The 17,425-nt window shown below is 40.6% G+C and overlaps 1 protein-coding gene across 1 annotated transcript in view; it reads right to left on the bottom strand.

Moving 5' to 3' along the window:
- Positions 1–16,866, bottom strand: part of CAPRIN1 (cell cycle associated protein 1) — a 37,040-nt gene extending 20,174 nt beyond the window's left edge. The window contains exons 1-4 of the mRNA XM_035012546.1: positions 16,688–16,866; positions 15,897–16,112; positions 1,486–1,548; positions 1,288–1,374 (exon numbers count right to left, since the gene is read on the bottom strand). Coding sequence (XP_034868437.1) covers positions 1,288–1,374; positions 1,486–1,548; positions 15,897–16,112 — 366 coding nt within the window. The 5' untranslated portion in view covers positions 16,688–16,866. The remainder of the gene's footprint in view (positions 1–1,287; positions 1,375–1,485; positions 1,549–15,896; positions 16,113–16,687) is intronic.
- Between the last annotated feature and the right edge of the window lie 559 nt (positions 16,867–17,425).

Below are 17,425 nucleotides of genomic sequence, written 5' to 3'. Positions count from 1 at the left end.
ACTTACATGGTGTTAGTAGCTTGAGAAATAGATTGGTTCTATTATTAAACTGTACAGCAATCCTACTTCTATGATCCATATTTTTTTAAAGAAATCAGAAAAAGAAATTGGCCAGGATTCATCAAGCCTGAGGCTCTGACCTAGGTGAAGTGGAACAATTCCCTACTTGGGTATAAATTAAGTTTTCCTTTATTCCATTTTGAGGGATATCATCAATATTTTCCAACTTTAATCAAATTTAGTAAGTAACATATTAAGTGCATGAAATATATTAGCCATGAGTCAAATACTGTTCCAAGCACAACCCTGTGATGAGGTAGGGACCATTATTATCGCCACTTTACAGATTAGAAAACCAAAGCACTGTGACAGCCTCTCTCCTCTCCCTGTCTCTCTTTTGATACTACTGGTTCTGTTTCTCTGGAAAACCCTGAATGATATAGGGACAGACAAGTTCAGTAACTCAAAGTCCTACAACTATTAAATAAAAATGGCAGAATCAGGATTCAAACCAGACAGTCTGGTTCCAGAATCAGAACTTTTTATCTCTGTACTGCAATGTCTCTCATCACATAATTGTTTTGTTTATTCACTTAACCAAATCTGAGGCAACTTTGTATTTAATGCTGTTAACCTTTCTCCAAATAAGGTAACACTAATTCAGAAGAATATGAATTTTCTGGTCTCCCTCAATTTTCAACAAATTATTTGACTTTGCTTGTATTTTTGTCCTGTTCCCAAAGACTTCTATCACATCAAAAGATGTATGGGAAAAACACACCACTTTGTTGGATCATGAGTTGATACAAGAGCAATGTATCCCAGTCTGCCACATTCCTTAAGATCCCTAATGGAGACAGTGATTACCAAATATAAAAACAAGACTCTATTTTCTGATAGTTAATAGAACTGTAAGATGGTCATTAGGCATAAAGGAATATATGGAAAATAAATGTTCATATACAAGAAATATATGGAAAATACGTGTGTGTATATACATAAGCTAATTTTTTTTTAACAATGAGATCTTTAGGGTAACTACTATATTAAGTTTGTCATATCTGAAAAAAAAAGTTTGTCATATCTGAAACCTCAGTTCTCAGGCATCTTTCAGGTGTTACATTAAACTTTACAGAATTGGAAAGCGTTTTAGGTGTAACTGAATGCAATCCTCAACTTGCAGAGAGCTTATCAACAGTAACGCAACGACTAAAACCCAAAGAAACAAAATTTTCTGCTTTCCTTATTTTTATTATTTCATAAACATACATATAATCTTTTACTTACATCCTGACTTAATGCCATGAAACTCCTCTGTAATTCTTTTGCAAACTCCAAATTATTTGTGACTTCCTGGTACTTAGATACGGCATCCTAAAATAACAAAGACAAAACCCAACTTTACTAAAACACAAAGAACCAAAAATTAATTTTCTTATTAAAAACAGCAAACATATAGTCTTTAATAAAATGTAGCATCTTTACCAGCTGATCTTGATTAAGCCTTTCCCCTTTGTTCATTCGTTCCTGGTAATCATCAAGCTTGCCCTATGTTAAAAGAAAAAAAAAATAGAATTATGCCCCACATTAAAGTATATATCAGCCTAACCATGCTGAAATACAAACACATATATCCTCTAAGTTTGTCTCAAATCTTGCCCTAAAGATACGTTTTAGTTGATTTCAGTTTAAGTTAGTGCATGAAGTAAGTTAATCAACAGTGAGCTAAAAAATGAATGTAAATACTCCCACCCCTGCTGAATGATACTAAATTTTGTACTACAAGCCAATGACACAACACAACATTGCTTATTCTTTAGGTTTCTCAAAAAAGATCTGCATCAGATGGCCTGCACAAATGGTTCCTATCCACATGAGTGAGGGCCACAACATGGTTACAATCCTGCTTATACAGGAGCATATCAGACATTTTAGTGTTGAATTCTTGTCCCTCTCTTGCCCCTTGCCAAAGAATTCATGTGACTAAGTGATACAAAAAGAGTGTATTTTTCCTGAATAGACCCAAGTGCATATTATCTTTGATGTACTTCATCCATTTCTTTTGAACAACATAATACTTCAGCTATCACATCACCTATGGATAGTGTGCTAGTCAACAGCTTTGCTTCATTTTCTCACAAATGGAATTAAATGTATGACAGTGGGAAAAGAAAATTAACCTCTGGCTTAAGTCATCTTTATTTTCACTAAAATAAAAACTTTGGCAGTTTCCCAGGCTACTACTATTTGATAACACCCCAAGAAAAGATATCCAGGTAATGCAAAAGTCAATAACTGAGTTGTTTTAAAGGTCAGAGGAGAGTAAATAGAAACCTAAACTAAGGGAGAGAAATTTTAAGGGGGGAGGGGCAGAGGGAGAGAGAGGGAGAATTTTAAGCAGACTCCATGCCCAGCGTGGAGACTGACATGGGGCTCAATCTCACAACCCTGAGATCATTACTTGAGCTGAAATCAAGAGCTGGACACTTAACCGACTAAGCCACCCAGGCACCCCAAGGGGGAAAAATATTTAATTAATATAATCACAATAAATTATGAATATTTATTGTTCCTTACCCTCAGCAAAAATAAAATTAACCATAAAACAAAATACAAAATCTAATAAAATGCATTCAGGGTCAAAGAAACAAGTTTTAAAAACAATACTAGTTAGTTTTAGGTCAAACGATCCATTTTCTTTGTACCAGAAACATTAGTCAACTTGCATAACCATTCCACCCAAAATTAAAAAGCGTAACAGGACACCTGGATGGCTCAGTGGGTTAAGCGTCTGCCATTGGCTCAGTTCATGATCCCGAGGTCCTGGTATCACACCCCATGTCGGGCTCCCAGATGAGCGGGTAACCTGCTTCTCCCTCTCCCCCTCTGCCCCCTCCCTCTCCCCCCGCCCCTCCCCCACTCATTCTCTCTCTCTCTCTCTCTCTCTCTCTCTCAAATAAATGAAATCTTTAAAAAAAAGAAAGAAAAGCCTAACAATTCCTTAGTTATCTTGGAGGTAAATAAAACCAAGATAAACATTAAAACATTAAAGGCTGATGAAAGTATCCAATTGTATTCTTAGGTGGATTATTTCACACAACAACCTCCAGCTGGAAAGGTATAAAATTTGTCTATGGTTGAAAAATGAAGGCAGGCCTAATTCCAGGTACAAAAGATATGCTCAACTGCCTTTGAACACTCTTTGAGGATGAATAAAGGCAGTTCATTCTCTTTTTTAAAAGGGTAGGCTAACTTTTCTTTTAAGAAATAAAAAACCAAACAAGATTTGCTTTTAATGATGACTTAGAGTATAATAATACTTTATTATAGTCAGGATTCCTCTATTTAGAAATAAACAGATAACAGAAGATATGAGAATGAAAAGAGGACCCAAAATGTAGTGCTAGTACAGTAAAAATTCTGAATTCACTATTAGGTAGAAGAAAAAATACTGTTAGTTTATACCTGGCATTTATTATCTTCCCTTTTTATACATTTTTCAAAGCTGTTGCTAAATCTAAAGTAATAGAGTATATTATATATCCCTCATAGGGTAGAGTTTTACCTACCTAGCTTAGCTTTATCATTTAATGTCTTAAGAACTTAAAACATATATGCCAATTAAAATAGACATTAAATGAAATTCCTAAAAAATGTACATATATAAAAATATATATATGAAAAGTTTTTTTAATGTTAAGAATAGTACCTGAGTAGTAGAATTACAGGTAGAAATTTTTTCCTTTTGCTTTGTTTTGTATACTTAGATATTCTGCAATCAACATATACAGTTTAAATAGAAAATTAAAATATCATGCTATAGAAGACAGTAAGAATGACAGATTTCAGGATACTGCCAGGACTTTAACCTATAATAATCCTTGACTATGAATCTATACTATCCTATACAGGGCAAGCTATCCTAAAGTAGAAAAACTCCAATTTTCTCCACAATAACAAATTTAGTATTCATCCAACCCAAAACTCTATGGCAGATTACATTTTCCAAAGACAGCTACATCTGCAGTTCTACATACTCTTCTACCATGTGACCTTGGCACTGCCCCTTGTAGAACTAGTCCAATTCCTCTGCCACTGTATTAAGTGGGCTTCTACCAACAGAGTACAGTGGAAGCAATCCTGTAAACTTCCAAGGCTGTATCATAAAAGCAATGTATCTCTGTCCTGTTTGCTAGTCACTAAAAACACTCGTGTTTGGAGCCCCAGGCTATCCTACAAGAAGTCCAACAACCCTGAGGTTGCCATGCTATGAGGAAGCCAAGCTATGAAGAGGTCTTATGTAAGAATTCTGATCAGCAATCTTAGTGTTAGTCATTCTAACCCAGGCATCAGACATGTGAGTGAACAAGCCTTAGTCTTTCCAGCTGAGGCCCCAGAATCACAGAGCAGAGACACACAAACCCCACTGTGTGCCCTGTCTGAATCCCTGACAGGCAGAATCTGTGTGCATCATAAAATGGAGTAAGTTTTGGAGTAATCTATCACACAGGAGTAACTGGAAAAACGTTAAAAGGGAAATCAAAACAAAGGGAAAGCAGCTGCTATATGAAACTCAGCTTCACAGTACACACCTTCACTGAATACTGTCACCAAAAACTATGCAAAGACTTTGCCGCCAAAACAAAGATCTATTTCCATTAAAACTCATACATCTCTTTCTTTTGATTTTTATAGTGCTATAACAGGTTTCAAATTTTACAATCCATAATTTAAGAGCCATAATTTTCAAAGGGAGGACTGCCACTGACACACAAGAAATGACAGTTTACTGTGACAGAAAAAACATCTTAAAAAATTATGATGTAACTGAAAAATCTCAAGGATCTTTAACAGGGGATTTTCAAAAGATGATCACACTTCCGTATACCTGGTGAGCTGAATTAATGCAGTTTTAGTGATGCAATCAAAAAATGTCATTAACTACAGGAATGGAAACTACAGATCTTTTGTAAAACATTTTTCTAACCATAATAAAACAAAAGTTTCATTATAGCTTTACATTTATTCCTTTATAGCCATTAACACTTGCTCTACTACCGTTATAAATATCCTATTCCCTTATCCTGGCCCAATCTTCAAAAAAGCAAGATGCTGAGTCTGGTCAAAGTTCCTAATAAATAGCCCTCATTTGAGGAAACTGAAACTTACTAATAAGACTGCAGGGACAATTAGAAAACTGTTCTACATTAAAGGGCCCTAGTTGGTTTTTTTTTCTTTATCAGTGTAATACAAGCTCTCCTGGCTGCTTGGGTGTATAAGACTTTATCACCATGGCATTTGAACTAAGAGGACGACCTCTGTTCCCTATTACATATAATAAGATCTGTACATAGCAGGGACCCTGTGTTGATCTCCAAGTCAGTGATTTTCAAAGTGTGGTCTCCAAACCAGCAATATATCAGCATCGGCTAGGAACTTGTTAGAAATGTAAATTCTCAGGGCGCCTGGGTGGCTCAGTCGTTAAGCGTCTGCCTTCAGCTCGGGTCATGATCCCAGGGTCCCGGGATCGAGCCCTGCATCGAGCTCCCTGTTCCACGGGAAGCCTGCTTCTCCCTCTCCCACTCCCCCTGCTTGTGTTCCCTCTCTCGCTGTGTCTCTCTCTCTGTCAAATAAAGTAAAATCTTTAAAAAAAAAAAAAAGAAGAAGAAGAAGAAGAAATGTAAATTCTCAAGGTGCCTGGATGGCCTGGCTCAGTCAGTGGATCAAGCAACACTTGATCTTGGGGTTGTGAGTTCGAACCCCCGTTGGGTAGAGATCACTTACAAAAAGTAAATCTTAAAAAAAAAAAAAGAAAGAAAGAAAAAATGTAAATTCTCAGGCACCACCCCAGGTGCCTCTGGGGGTGGGACCCAGCAATCTGTGTTTTATCAAGCCCTATGCACGATTCTAATGTGTGGTTAAGTTTGAGAACCATTCACCTAGATCAAATACATTGTAATTCCCTTGTAATAATCCAGGAGAATACAGAAATAAGAAATTATTTTGAATCAAACACTGATACAAATTGTGACCATAAAAATTATTATATGACAGCCTCAATTTGGTTACTTAAAGGTTTAGCTGTGAACAAACTCAGAAAACTTATTGATGGTGGTTTTCTAAACCAGCTTATAAATCTATTTAACCTAGTCATTTACATAAGATCCATTTATGATCTGAACACTGAAGGGTTACCATCTTCCATTCACAGTACTTTTATTAAATTATGCCTGTCCAGAAGTTCAGAGCACTTTATAATTAAACTCACTGGTGAGTGCCAAATTTCATACTAGCAACAGAAAGCCTCTTAAGAACATTCAATTGGTCTAATCTTCTGCCTTTCAAAATGAGGGTGGATTGCAATCCCAACTCACTCCTAAGTAGCTTTCAGAGATTTAAAAAAAAAAGACATGGTATCTGCACTAGTCCCAAGAGTAGGTAACTCAAAGACAAATGACACTATCGTAACTGGCTTCATTCCTATTGTCACATCCCAAACAGCTTAAAGTCCAAGTAGAAACACTCTTCATTTGGGGTTAAATTTGCAGTATGAACTAAATCAACATGTAAATAATTTGTTTTTCACAATGACTGATCCAACATTAACTCCAATGAATGCAAAGGGGCACACACAGGAGCAAAGGGCTCCGGACAAACACAGCTTTTTTCTTCCCTAAGCTAGAACATGACTATCTAACACCTAGTACGAACAAACTGGTCAATTACTCATAGCATCCACATAAAATGAATATTAAGTATTTTTTCTGGAAAATGGAGCTGTTTTCCTAGCATAAAGAGATATCTTCATCAGAAAGCCTATCACAATACTCGTAACAAAAACCTATCCTCTTAAATTCTATCTTGAAATTCAATTTAGGGTTCCTTTTCAAATACTGAGCATCCTGAAAGTATTAAACATTCATTTATTGCACCACATATGAGGAAGATAAAAATCGGGCCATTTTCCAGATTATCCAGTCTCTAAAGGGAGAGATGTGACTATACCCAATTAATGTCAAAAGACAGTATGTGGGGGCACCTGGGTGGCTCAGCTGGGTGTGTGCCTTCAGCTCAGGTCATGATCCCAGGGTCCTAGGATCAAGCCCCGCATCAGGCTCCCTACTCGGTGGTGAGTCTGCTTCTCCCTCTCCCTCTGCCCCTCCGCTTATGCACATGCACTCTAAAATCTTAAAAAAAAGACAACCTGGTCCTAAGAAATAATTATCCCAAGAAGTGCTGCCCAGTCCCACCCTATCTCCTGTTTGTTGCTTTTAATAGTTGACAGTATTCACTACATGACAGACATTCAAATTTAAGCTATCAGGTAGCTAACCCTATCAGCAAGGGCTATTATCAATCATATTTCACCTAACTAGAACCTGAAAGACAGGACAGTTAATAACTTGCCTAAGGTCATCAATCTCAGCAAAATCATTTGTGCCTCAATATGTTCCTTCTTTATGTCACTCTGGATTCTAGCCATTGCTACATTTCATTTTTGCCCTGCTGCTGTTTTCCTCCCTTCCTTTCTCCAGAGTACTATTTTTTTAATAAAGATTTTATTTATTTGACAGAGAGATAGTGAGAGCAGGAACACAAGCAGGGGGAGTGGGAGAAGGAGAAGCAGGCTTCCCGTCGAGCAGGGAGCCCGATGCAGAGCGCGATCCCAGGACCCCAGGATCATGACCTGAGCCGAAGGCAGACGCTTAACAACTGAGCCACCCACGCACCCCTCTCCAGAGTATTATTATGTTACTGAATCGCAATACAGCTAGATCTTCCATTCTTCTCAAGAATTTTTTCATGACCACAAAAGTTACTTTACTGAAATTCAGTACTTTACTAAAAATTCAGGACAGTGCTATGAGGGTGCCAGAAGATAAATATCCAAAATAGCTATCCTCCTGAGCTTTCCTTCTTCCCTCTTAGTAACTGACAAATTCCATAAATGAATAAAGAAAACATTTTAAAATTACATAATTAAAAAGAAAGAGCAAAAGAGAGACTCCAAAAAAACAAAAATTCTTTAACTAGACAATTATGGTCACAAGAAAGATTATGAGGGGACAAGCATCTGAAGAAACTAGCTTGGCTACCCAGGAAACTATGTAACCTCTCTTCTCAAAGAGATCTCCAAACTGAAACAGAAAAGTTAAAAATGAAGCCTAGGGGCACCTGGGTGTCTCAGTCATTAAGCGTCTGCCTTCGGCTCAGGTCGTGATCCCAAGGTCCTGGGATCGAGCCCCACGTCGGGTTCCGTGCTCCACAAGAAGCATGCTTCTCCCTCTCCCACCCCCCCTTCTTGTATTCCTTCTCTCGCTGTGTCCCTGTCAAATAAATAAATAAAAATTAAAATTAAAAAATGAAGCCTAAAATAACAAAAATAATAAGAGCACCTATCTATAAGTTATTTTGTGTCTCCAGGCCAAATAAATCATTTCTACAGTATTGAAAACCTATAGAAAAATGCAAAACCAAAAGATAAGGATTTCTTTTCTTCTCAACTTTCTGTAATCTTCAGTGGCCTTTCTAGATACTACTTCAAGTCTCCAGTCCCTACATTCCCTGTTCTTCACTTAGAAATATCAATTCTGACTTTGCCCACATTAATGGTAGGCAGCTGACTGCCTCCTGGCATTCAGCTGACAATTAGTTACTAGTAAAATTCATAGGAGACAGGAAAGATATTAAGAAACAAAAGTTTCCAACTGTAAAAAGGAGGGTAGAGAGAACATATACTACAATCCATAGATGATCCGTAACACCTCTTCAAATGCTGGAAGCCTTCTCATGTATAAGTCTGAGCTGTTCCAGAAAATAAAGTCAATATTAAATATTGTGGGGAGCAGGGGAAGGGTGGGTTGAGAGGTGACTCTAACATCAAGATCTTAAAGAGCTGTCCAAAAATGAAATAGACTGAGAAATGAGCATTCTACCAGGCCCTGTAAGACTGATAATTGCAGAAACTGAGTGAATACTTGTCAAGAATGCAGGGTTTCTTAAACACTAAGAGTAAGAGAATACTAAATTAGATGTTATCTAAGAACCCACTGTAAGACAGTTTTTCAAGCAAATAAGTAACCAGGAGTTTAATTTGATAAGACTTTTGTCCCATTGAAAAGGGAAAAAAAGTAAAAGGTAATCCTGTAAAAATCCTTATTCCTTGTCCATGGCTGTAATTATGCGGTTAAGTCTGAATGAATAGAAGCAGCTGACTCTAGTAGGAAAACAAAAAAGTATAATATTGAAGAGTTCCAGCATCACCTACTTTGCATTATACTCTTAAGAAGTCTAAAGCTTGTGCATTTGAAAAACAAATGATTATTGATAATCTTAATAGATGTCTTTTGAATTATTAGTTGCTTTAACCAAACTACTCATTAGGATGAGTTGGTACAACTGAATGATTTTATACACTCTGTTGAGAGTTCAACATAAAAACATAGGAACTGTAATTAATGGAGACCAAAATTCAATGATTAAAGTATATTTCCATTACTTCTACGTCTGGATAACAATATTAAGGGGAATGCAGTGAAATTTCTAATAATTTACAATGGTTCAAATACCAAGAATCATCTATGTCCCCCCTTCCTAAGACTATTTACAAATCATGCTTATAGTACCAAGATTTTAAAATGTGCTCTAGTTGCCTACTCATCAATGCTACTCACTTAAATAAATCAAAAAAAAATTCTTCAGGAAAAATTGCATTTCAGTAAAAACACTGCAGTAAACAGCTCTGTACAAAAAGAATTTTTCTCCCTCATGGATTAATCCATCTTAACAGGGTTTTGTTGATGAAACTACAAATATTTCTATATGATTTAGTCAAACTAACAGGTATTTATTTAGCATTTACCATGAGTAAGGCAGTGTGGTATCATTCATAATCTCTGCCCCAGAGGAGCTTAACTACCTATTTAGAAAAACACAAAAAGTAAGAACATAAGACAGAATCAAAATGTCAAGTACAGAGATAGTAGATAGTACAGGACATTAAAGGAAACAGACTACTTTAGCTGAGCATAGCCAAGAAGCACACCTTCCCTTTTCCTCAGGAAATATGAATTCTAACTCTGCCCTATAGTCTCTTTCATGTATGTTATTACACTCATACTCTATCCAACAAAAGCACCGGTGTAGCTAGTGGGAGAAATAAATGAACAAAAGTCAAGCAATTTACAATTCCAACTCTGGCTGAATGTCTTTTCTGCTACTCCTCTCATCCTTCTCTACTGTTTACATACAATTCATTGCCTCCAGAAAAAGAGACCAATTACTAAAAAATACCTAGAAGCTCGGAATACAAGAATTAAGATGGAAAGGTTGACACACCTCCTACTTCCTCCTACTGCTAATGCTTTTCCCAAATTATCTGGTGTACAACATACCAAGCCTGAGTCGAGAGGGGTAAATGTAGTTTCAGGGCTTACCTACGCATAAAGAGACACTGCAGAATTTAAACTTTAAAAGTTCATTTTTGGGCGCCTGAGTGGCTCAGTTGGTTAAGTGACTGCCTTCGGCTCAGGTCATGATCCTGGAGTCCCGGGATCAAGTCCCACATCAGGTTCCCTGCTTGGCGGGGAGTCTGCTACTCCCTCTGACCCTCCCCCCCTCATGCTCTCTCTCTCAAATAAATAAATAAAATCTTTAAAAAATTAAAAATAAATAAATAAAGTTCATTTCGTTAACAACAATACAGATGTCCCAATGATACCTGATACAATGGGACCTATACTGTTATTCTCAAGACCCCATTACCTGAATAGCACAAACACAAATTTAACAAGATACTAATAAAGGTTTAACAATGAAGAAATAAAAAGCTTTGTCCTTTTGCTTTCAGCTTTTTAAAACAGAGGAACCCTAAAAGATTTAAAGTAAAAAGCCTCACTTGGTTCTAAAGGATCAGCTTAAACATGAAAATTTACTTATGTTGCAGAGCATTACAAATTCTAATTACCCCCATGATACAAGAGACCTTGGAATTCACTCATTCCAAACTGGGTCATTTTACCTGAGCATCTCAATTTACTCTTCTGTAATACAGATTGAGAAATGAGCATTCTACCAGGCCCTATAAGACTGATTAATGAATTCGACCAAATCTTAAGATGACTTTAAGGTATTAAAGTATCTTAGATTCTATTAACAATATAGTAATAAAATTAACACCATGTTGTTATAATTTCAACATCTGAAAGTATTTAATTTTTTTAAAAGATGAAACAGTACTAATCTTCCTAAATGTAAACTAAACATTACTTACGTAAAATTAATCTCTAAGTCACACAAAATGTATTCGGACAGATATATTTGCCTCATGGGAATTATCTGGAGTAAAATAACATGCTCAGGTTAAACCAATTCATCCTCATCACAATACTTGGGATTCTACTTTCAAGCAAGAAAAAGATACCCGTATTATCACATGAGGAAATTCACATCTTTTCCTTTTTAAATTCAAATTTTTAAATACTTCTCTCTCTCTCTCTCACACACACACACACACAACATACCCAGGCAGGAAGAGAGGAACAAATGAAGCATTATAAATGCTTTTTTTTTTTTCTGTGACAAGGTGAATGCAAAAACAAAGTACTCTTGCCCTCTGCATTGCAGAGAAATACTTCATGCAACCAATGGGAGAAACGAATACATCAGAGATTTTTAACTCTGTCAAGAAAAACTTCAGGGCGCCTGGGTGGCTCAGTCGTTAAGTGTCTGCCTTCGGCTCAGGTCATGATCCCAGGGTCCTGGGATCGAGTCCCACATCGGGCTCCCTGCTCTGCGGGAAGCCTGCTTCTCCCTCTCCCACTCCCCCTGCTTGTGTTCCTGCTCTCGCTATGTCTCTCTCTGTCAAATAAATAAATAAAATCTTAAAAAAAAAAAAAAGAAGAAAAACTTCAGATGTTAGCCCCAAGAAAGATTTTACTTACAAAATAGTTAAGAATGCTTTTATTTCAAAATACTTAAATTCCGTACAACAGCTGCACTGAATATTGTATGTAGAGGCACACTGCACTGCTCTAAAAAGAAATGTTATCTTCTCTAACGATACATCCTTTTTCAGTATATTAACTGAAAAGATATAAAGAGCAAAGACTTTAGGGAGTAGTATGAAAAACAGTAAGTACCCTTGGCTATCACTTCTGGTCACATATTGGTTACAAAGCTGTCAGGCTGTCTTGCAAGAGAACACCTGGTTAATCTTTCACCTACCAAAATCACTAGTGTCTAAACCTTTTATATTTCCAAAAAGCATAAAAATTTTAAATGTCATCTATTAAAACATCCTTTATTCTACATTAAACTGATTACATCTTACCATATAAATGAGCTCTCTATTCATTTAAAATTAAGGCTTGGTTTCAAAGTACCATCTTGCATAGCCTAGAGCCCAGTTCTATACCAACAAACTTGATGAAGAAAACTAGGCAATCACTCAATTGATTATTACTTACAAAAGCTAAAAGATCTATAAATGGAGTTTTGCACTTCATTCTTTTGATTATACCTGCATTTCTTCTCTTTGCTAAACACACAGTCTTTATAAGCTCAAATTTCAAAAACTACCAGGCCATTTAGTTGCATTACATAATAGGATCATATTTCATTAATGTTAAGCATGCATTCTCACTGAACAGATGTTTAGCTTTCCTCTCAAGGCTCAACTTACTAGAAAATTAACAAATAGGGCCGCCTGGGTGGCTCAGTCCTTAAGCGTCTGCCTTCTGCTCAGGTCATGATCCCAGGGTCCTGGGATCAAGCCCCCCGGTTCCCTGCTTGGAGGGATGCCTGCTTCTCCCTCTCCCACTCCCCCTGCTTGTGTTTGTTCTCTCGCTGTGTCTCTCTCTGTCAAATAAATAAATAAAATCTTTAAAAAAAAAAAAAGGAAATTAACAAATAACTTTGTATTTTAAATGAAGTGCAATTATTGCAATTCTCCAAGTCTTAAAGTAAGTAATACTACATATCTGGTAGTAATTTTGGTCAGGATACTTGATTTTAGAATCCATTAAAAAAGAGATTTTGTCCAGAAGACTCTTATGAATAGGTCAAGTCTGAAATATAGCTCAAATACAAGTTGCTATGCGTGGACTAAAGTAAAAAGAAATCCAGTTATAAATATCATCTTACTTTACTGCATAAGGATTTCTACAAAGGTTCAAAACTGATTTGTAAAGTAAATCCTATTTTAGGTGTATAAGAAATGTCACTCACTACAAAAATCACAGTTAAATCCTTTCATACAGTAAATCATCTAGATATAGAAAAAATACAATTTAAACTAGAAACCAGATGTGTTTAGAGAAAAACCCAAATGCCTTGAATTTCTCAAAAAGTAAAACTTAATTTCAATAGTAATTAAGTCACAACCCCAGTACTGCCAACTTAACTATTTAACAAGTGGGTAGCTCATTCTGTGAGTTATAAAAAAAACTTTAGTAATCTGACCTTTCCACTAACATCCAAAACACTGAGAAGACTGGGGGAAAAAAAATATGAAATACTTTTGTTACTTTGTGTAGTGTTTCCTCCACCAATACAAGAAACTTTTCAGTACTTACTAGCCTAGTCTATAATCTCTGTAATAATAGTTACATTACTTTCTCCTCTGTAAGAGGGCCTGAGGGGCCGGTGTTAGGCAATGTATATAATATAAATCCATACACATGAGTGACCTGTCACTGTCAGGTCCTCAAAGAGCTCATAAACTAAACTCCCTTAGTACATTTGGGGCACTAGATTCAGTCACCTCACAACTAAATTGGCTGCTAATCCAGTGCCTGATTTTACACTAAAAACTTTGAAATTTTTAAGTCATGAAAATATAAGTATCTACATTTAATTGTCTATATTTCCAATATTACATCATTGCTATTTATCTTTTGATTCCTATCCTAAAAGAAAACAGGCATTTCCTAAGAATTTTGAAAATTAAACCACTCAAGGCATCAACCAGATTGATAGGATTGCTTATTGTAGTAAGAAGTTTTAAAAAGATACCTAAGTCTCAAGTTCAAATAGAGTAGCAAAAACTAAATCAGATGGCAGACTCAGAAGATACTGGCCTTGGGCATGCTTTTTCCATTACATATTTAAATGTAGCTACCTTACAAGTAAAATACTTGTTTTACTGCTACTGATAAATCTAGTATTTCTATCATTTACAATAAACCACACTTGTTTATCAAAATAAAGTATCACCAAAAGATAGACATCCACAAGTAGTGCATCTCTCGATTTCAAATAAAACCTAAGAAATTCAAGTAAAATTCCCAATAGGAAAAATGAGACAGATTAGTATCAAATCTAAAAATGTTTGTTTTAAAACTCCCCCCAAAATATAAAATAAATCACAGAACAAGCAATTAAAATAATTATGGCCTACACCATTTTCTTCAAGTTATTTGTTATTGCCCAAATTTTAGCTAGTCTCAACATCTTAAGTAACACTGTTAGGTGGGTGGCTAAATAAACATTCTGAAATGACTTCGTCAAAATTCAGAATGTTATAATAAATATGTTTTACTAGAAGCAAACAAGCCTAAGTTATCCAAGCAAAGTTATTAAGGTAAAAGGCAAAAAGTATGCATAAGAGTCACAGATGTAATTACCCCATTTTTGTACTACTGATTTGCTTCTTCCTTTCCACCTCCAGTCTTACTGAAGGTTGAATTATTCACTCTACCGAGACCCTTTCTCTACATACCCACATATACATACATACATACATACATACACACACACACACGTGTCGCTCTAAAAAGAGTTGGTACACTGTCCTGCACTGAAAGCATAAAACAAAATGCCTACTTGAAGATCAACCTCACGGTGTGACCTAGAATGGCCAACTATTGAATCCAAAAAATTGTGGGTGTGGCTTGACTGTTTTTTGGAGGAGCGGCGCGGGGGGGCGCGGCGAGGAAGGCCAGCCCGGGCGGCTGCCTGGTCTCTGCCCTCCCCCTCTGCTTTCGCTTTGTGCTCACAATGCAGCTCCTGTAAAGCGCTTCCCTCTCCTCGCAGCCGCCGCCATGTTAGACGCTCTCTCCATGTGCCCAGAGACCTAGCGATCCCCTCGGTCTAACCCGGACCCACGCCCCCCAACGAATCTCAATCGTGGCAGTCTCCCTCCCGTCCCTCTTTAGCGTCCCGGAGGGGCAAAGAGCCGCTGCAGAAAATCTTCTCGGGATCGAGCTGAGCGTGAGGCTCAGGGGGGCACCTAGACAATTGAAACAAAGAAGGAAACGTGGGGGCGCCCATCAGAGGGGGGCGGGGGGGGTGGGCAGCAAATAGAAGACCCACTCAAAAGGGGCCTGATAGAGGAGCAATTCTAGGTGAAGATCCTAAACACGCTTCCCTCCCGAGAGGAGAAGAGACACTGAACAGGCCTCAGGTACATGGTAACGGAGCGGACCAATCCCACGGCTACAGGACGCACGCAGGCCGCCCCAACTCCACGAGGCGGTCGGTTGAGGCCTGAGCCCCGTCACCGGGACCCCTTTCATTTCTCCCCGCTGGCCCTCCGTCAAAGAAATCGGGCCTCGGTGACGGAGAGAAGGGCATCACTCAGTCCAGTCTCGCGACAGGACAGGCCCCCGCCCTCACGCATCCCACTCCCAAGGGCCAAAAAACCTGGCCCACGGCCGGCGGAGAGTAATAAAGCGCCCCGGGCGGAGCGGGGGGAGGGGGTGAGCGCCGCGTCCGGGTCAGGTGACAAGCACCTCCCCTAGGAGCCCGTTTTCTGGGCTCCAAGCTCCGTTTACTGAGCGGGCCGGGCGTGGGGGGTGGGGGTGAGTGCAGGGGATGCGCCAGGGACGGGAAGAGGGCAGGCCACAGCAGTCAGGGTCGGAGCATCCAACCCTCCCGTCCCCGCCAACTCCTGGCACCTTTTTCTTCTCCAGGTTCCGAAGTTTCTTGTCGATCACCCCGAGGATCTGCTTCATGGCCTCGGTCTGGACAGCGCCGGTGCCGGTTGCGGGGTGCTGGGAAGCCGGCGCAGCTGCCCCGGCCCCCGCCGCCGCCTCACTCCCGGAGGAACCCGACGGGGGTGGCGGTCCGGACGACTTGCTGCCGCTTCCGCTGTGGCTGGTGGCCGAGGGCATCTTTAGACCGTGAGAAGAAAGAAAAAGCGGGAGGAAGGAGGACAAGAGCGGCGAGTCAGGCGGCGGACGGGGAGAGACGCGGGACAAAACGCGCAGCGAGCGGGAGCCTGCGCGAGCGGGTGGGGGTGGGGACGGGGCCGGCGCGCGCCGCAAGGGCAGGAAGAGACCGAGGACGCGCGCGCGACCCGCCAGCGGGGCGCCCGGCCCGGCCTCGCGCCGCCCCCCGCCCCGCCCCTCCCCCGCGCGGGCCGCCGGTCGGCCTACCCGCCCCGGGATACCGAGGCTCGCGCCGGGGGCGGGGCCTCGCAGCGCCGGCCGCCAACGGCCAGTGCAACGGTCCCCGCCGGGGTGGGCCGGCACTCGTCGCCTGGCGAGGAAGGGAGGGAGGAGAGAGGTCGGGGCTAAGAGGCGGAGAAGGGTGGAGAAGGGCACTGGTAATGACCGGGGGAGGGGGTGGGGGGGAGGGGAGACTTGAGGAGCAAGCCCCTCGAGAAGGTCCAGCCGATCCGGAGGTAAAGGACACTCGGGGCAGCGGCCCTCTTCCCCGTCAGCGCCTCGGTCCGGGTGGCGCTCACCGTGCGCGCGCGGAGGCCGCTGGAGATCCCGAGTGGGCGACTGAGGGGGCAAGGGTGGCTGTGCGTTCCGGGCAGTGTCTTGCGCTCCGTGGGCGCAGGCCGCTTCGCCCTATCCCCGCTGCACCGAGAGCCGCTGCTAGTGAGGCGGAGAGCCGAGAGCGGGAGGGACTTAGCCAGCCGGCCCTCTGGGGCGGAGGGGGCGGGAGAAGCTGCGGGAGGGGGCCTTCGCGGCCGCTCGGGCTGCCCGGCGCGAACGCCTGCGGGGAAAGGCCCACCTGGCCTCTTACCGCGCTGCCCTAGCTCCAGTCCTTGGGGGGCGGCTGCTCTGGGCAGGTCCGGACGGCCCCGGGGGGGTTGCAAGAGCGGCGCGTAGAGTTTGGAGCGAAATCGAGGCTAGGGTCCTTCAGGCGAAGTCGCTTGACATCCAAACGGGGACAATAGGTGTCAAGCAGCTGGATCGGAGCTGGCGTCTGCCCTCTTAAGAGCCCTAATGGGGGGGTTGCGGGGGGGGGGGGCAAAGGTTTCTGCAAGTAAAGGGTGCGTGGGGTGGGTGGTGCAATCCCAGCTTCTAGAATTCCTTCTGTATGCAGAGCAGGCAAACTCACACACCCCAAAAGGTCTTTTGAAAAAAGACAGTTCGCCGCTTTCCCCACAAAACAATCACCCGGTAGGTAACCTAGGCGTCCTCTGTAGGACGCGTTGGAAATGAGCAAGATGGGTGGCTTATTAAAAGTCTTG

Source organism: Mirounga leonina, unplaced genomic scaffold (genome assembly GCF_011800145.1).
Source record: "Mirounga leonina isolate KUSES-001 unplaced genomic scaffold, KU_Mleo_1.0 Mir_166, whole genome shotgun sequence".
Taxonomy (NCBI): Eukaryota; Metazoa; Chordata; class Mammalia; order Carnivora; family Phocidae; genus Mirounga; species Mirounga leonina.
This window is presented reverse-complemented; position numbering and strand designations above follow the sequence as displayed.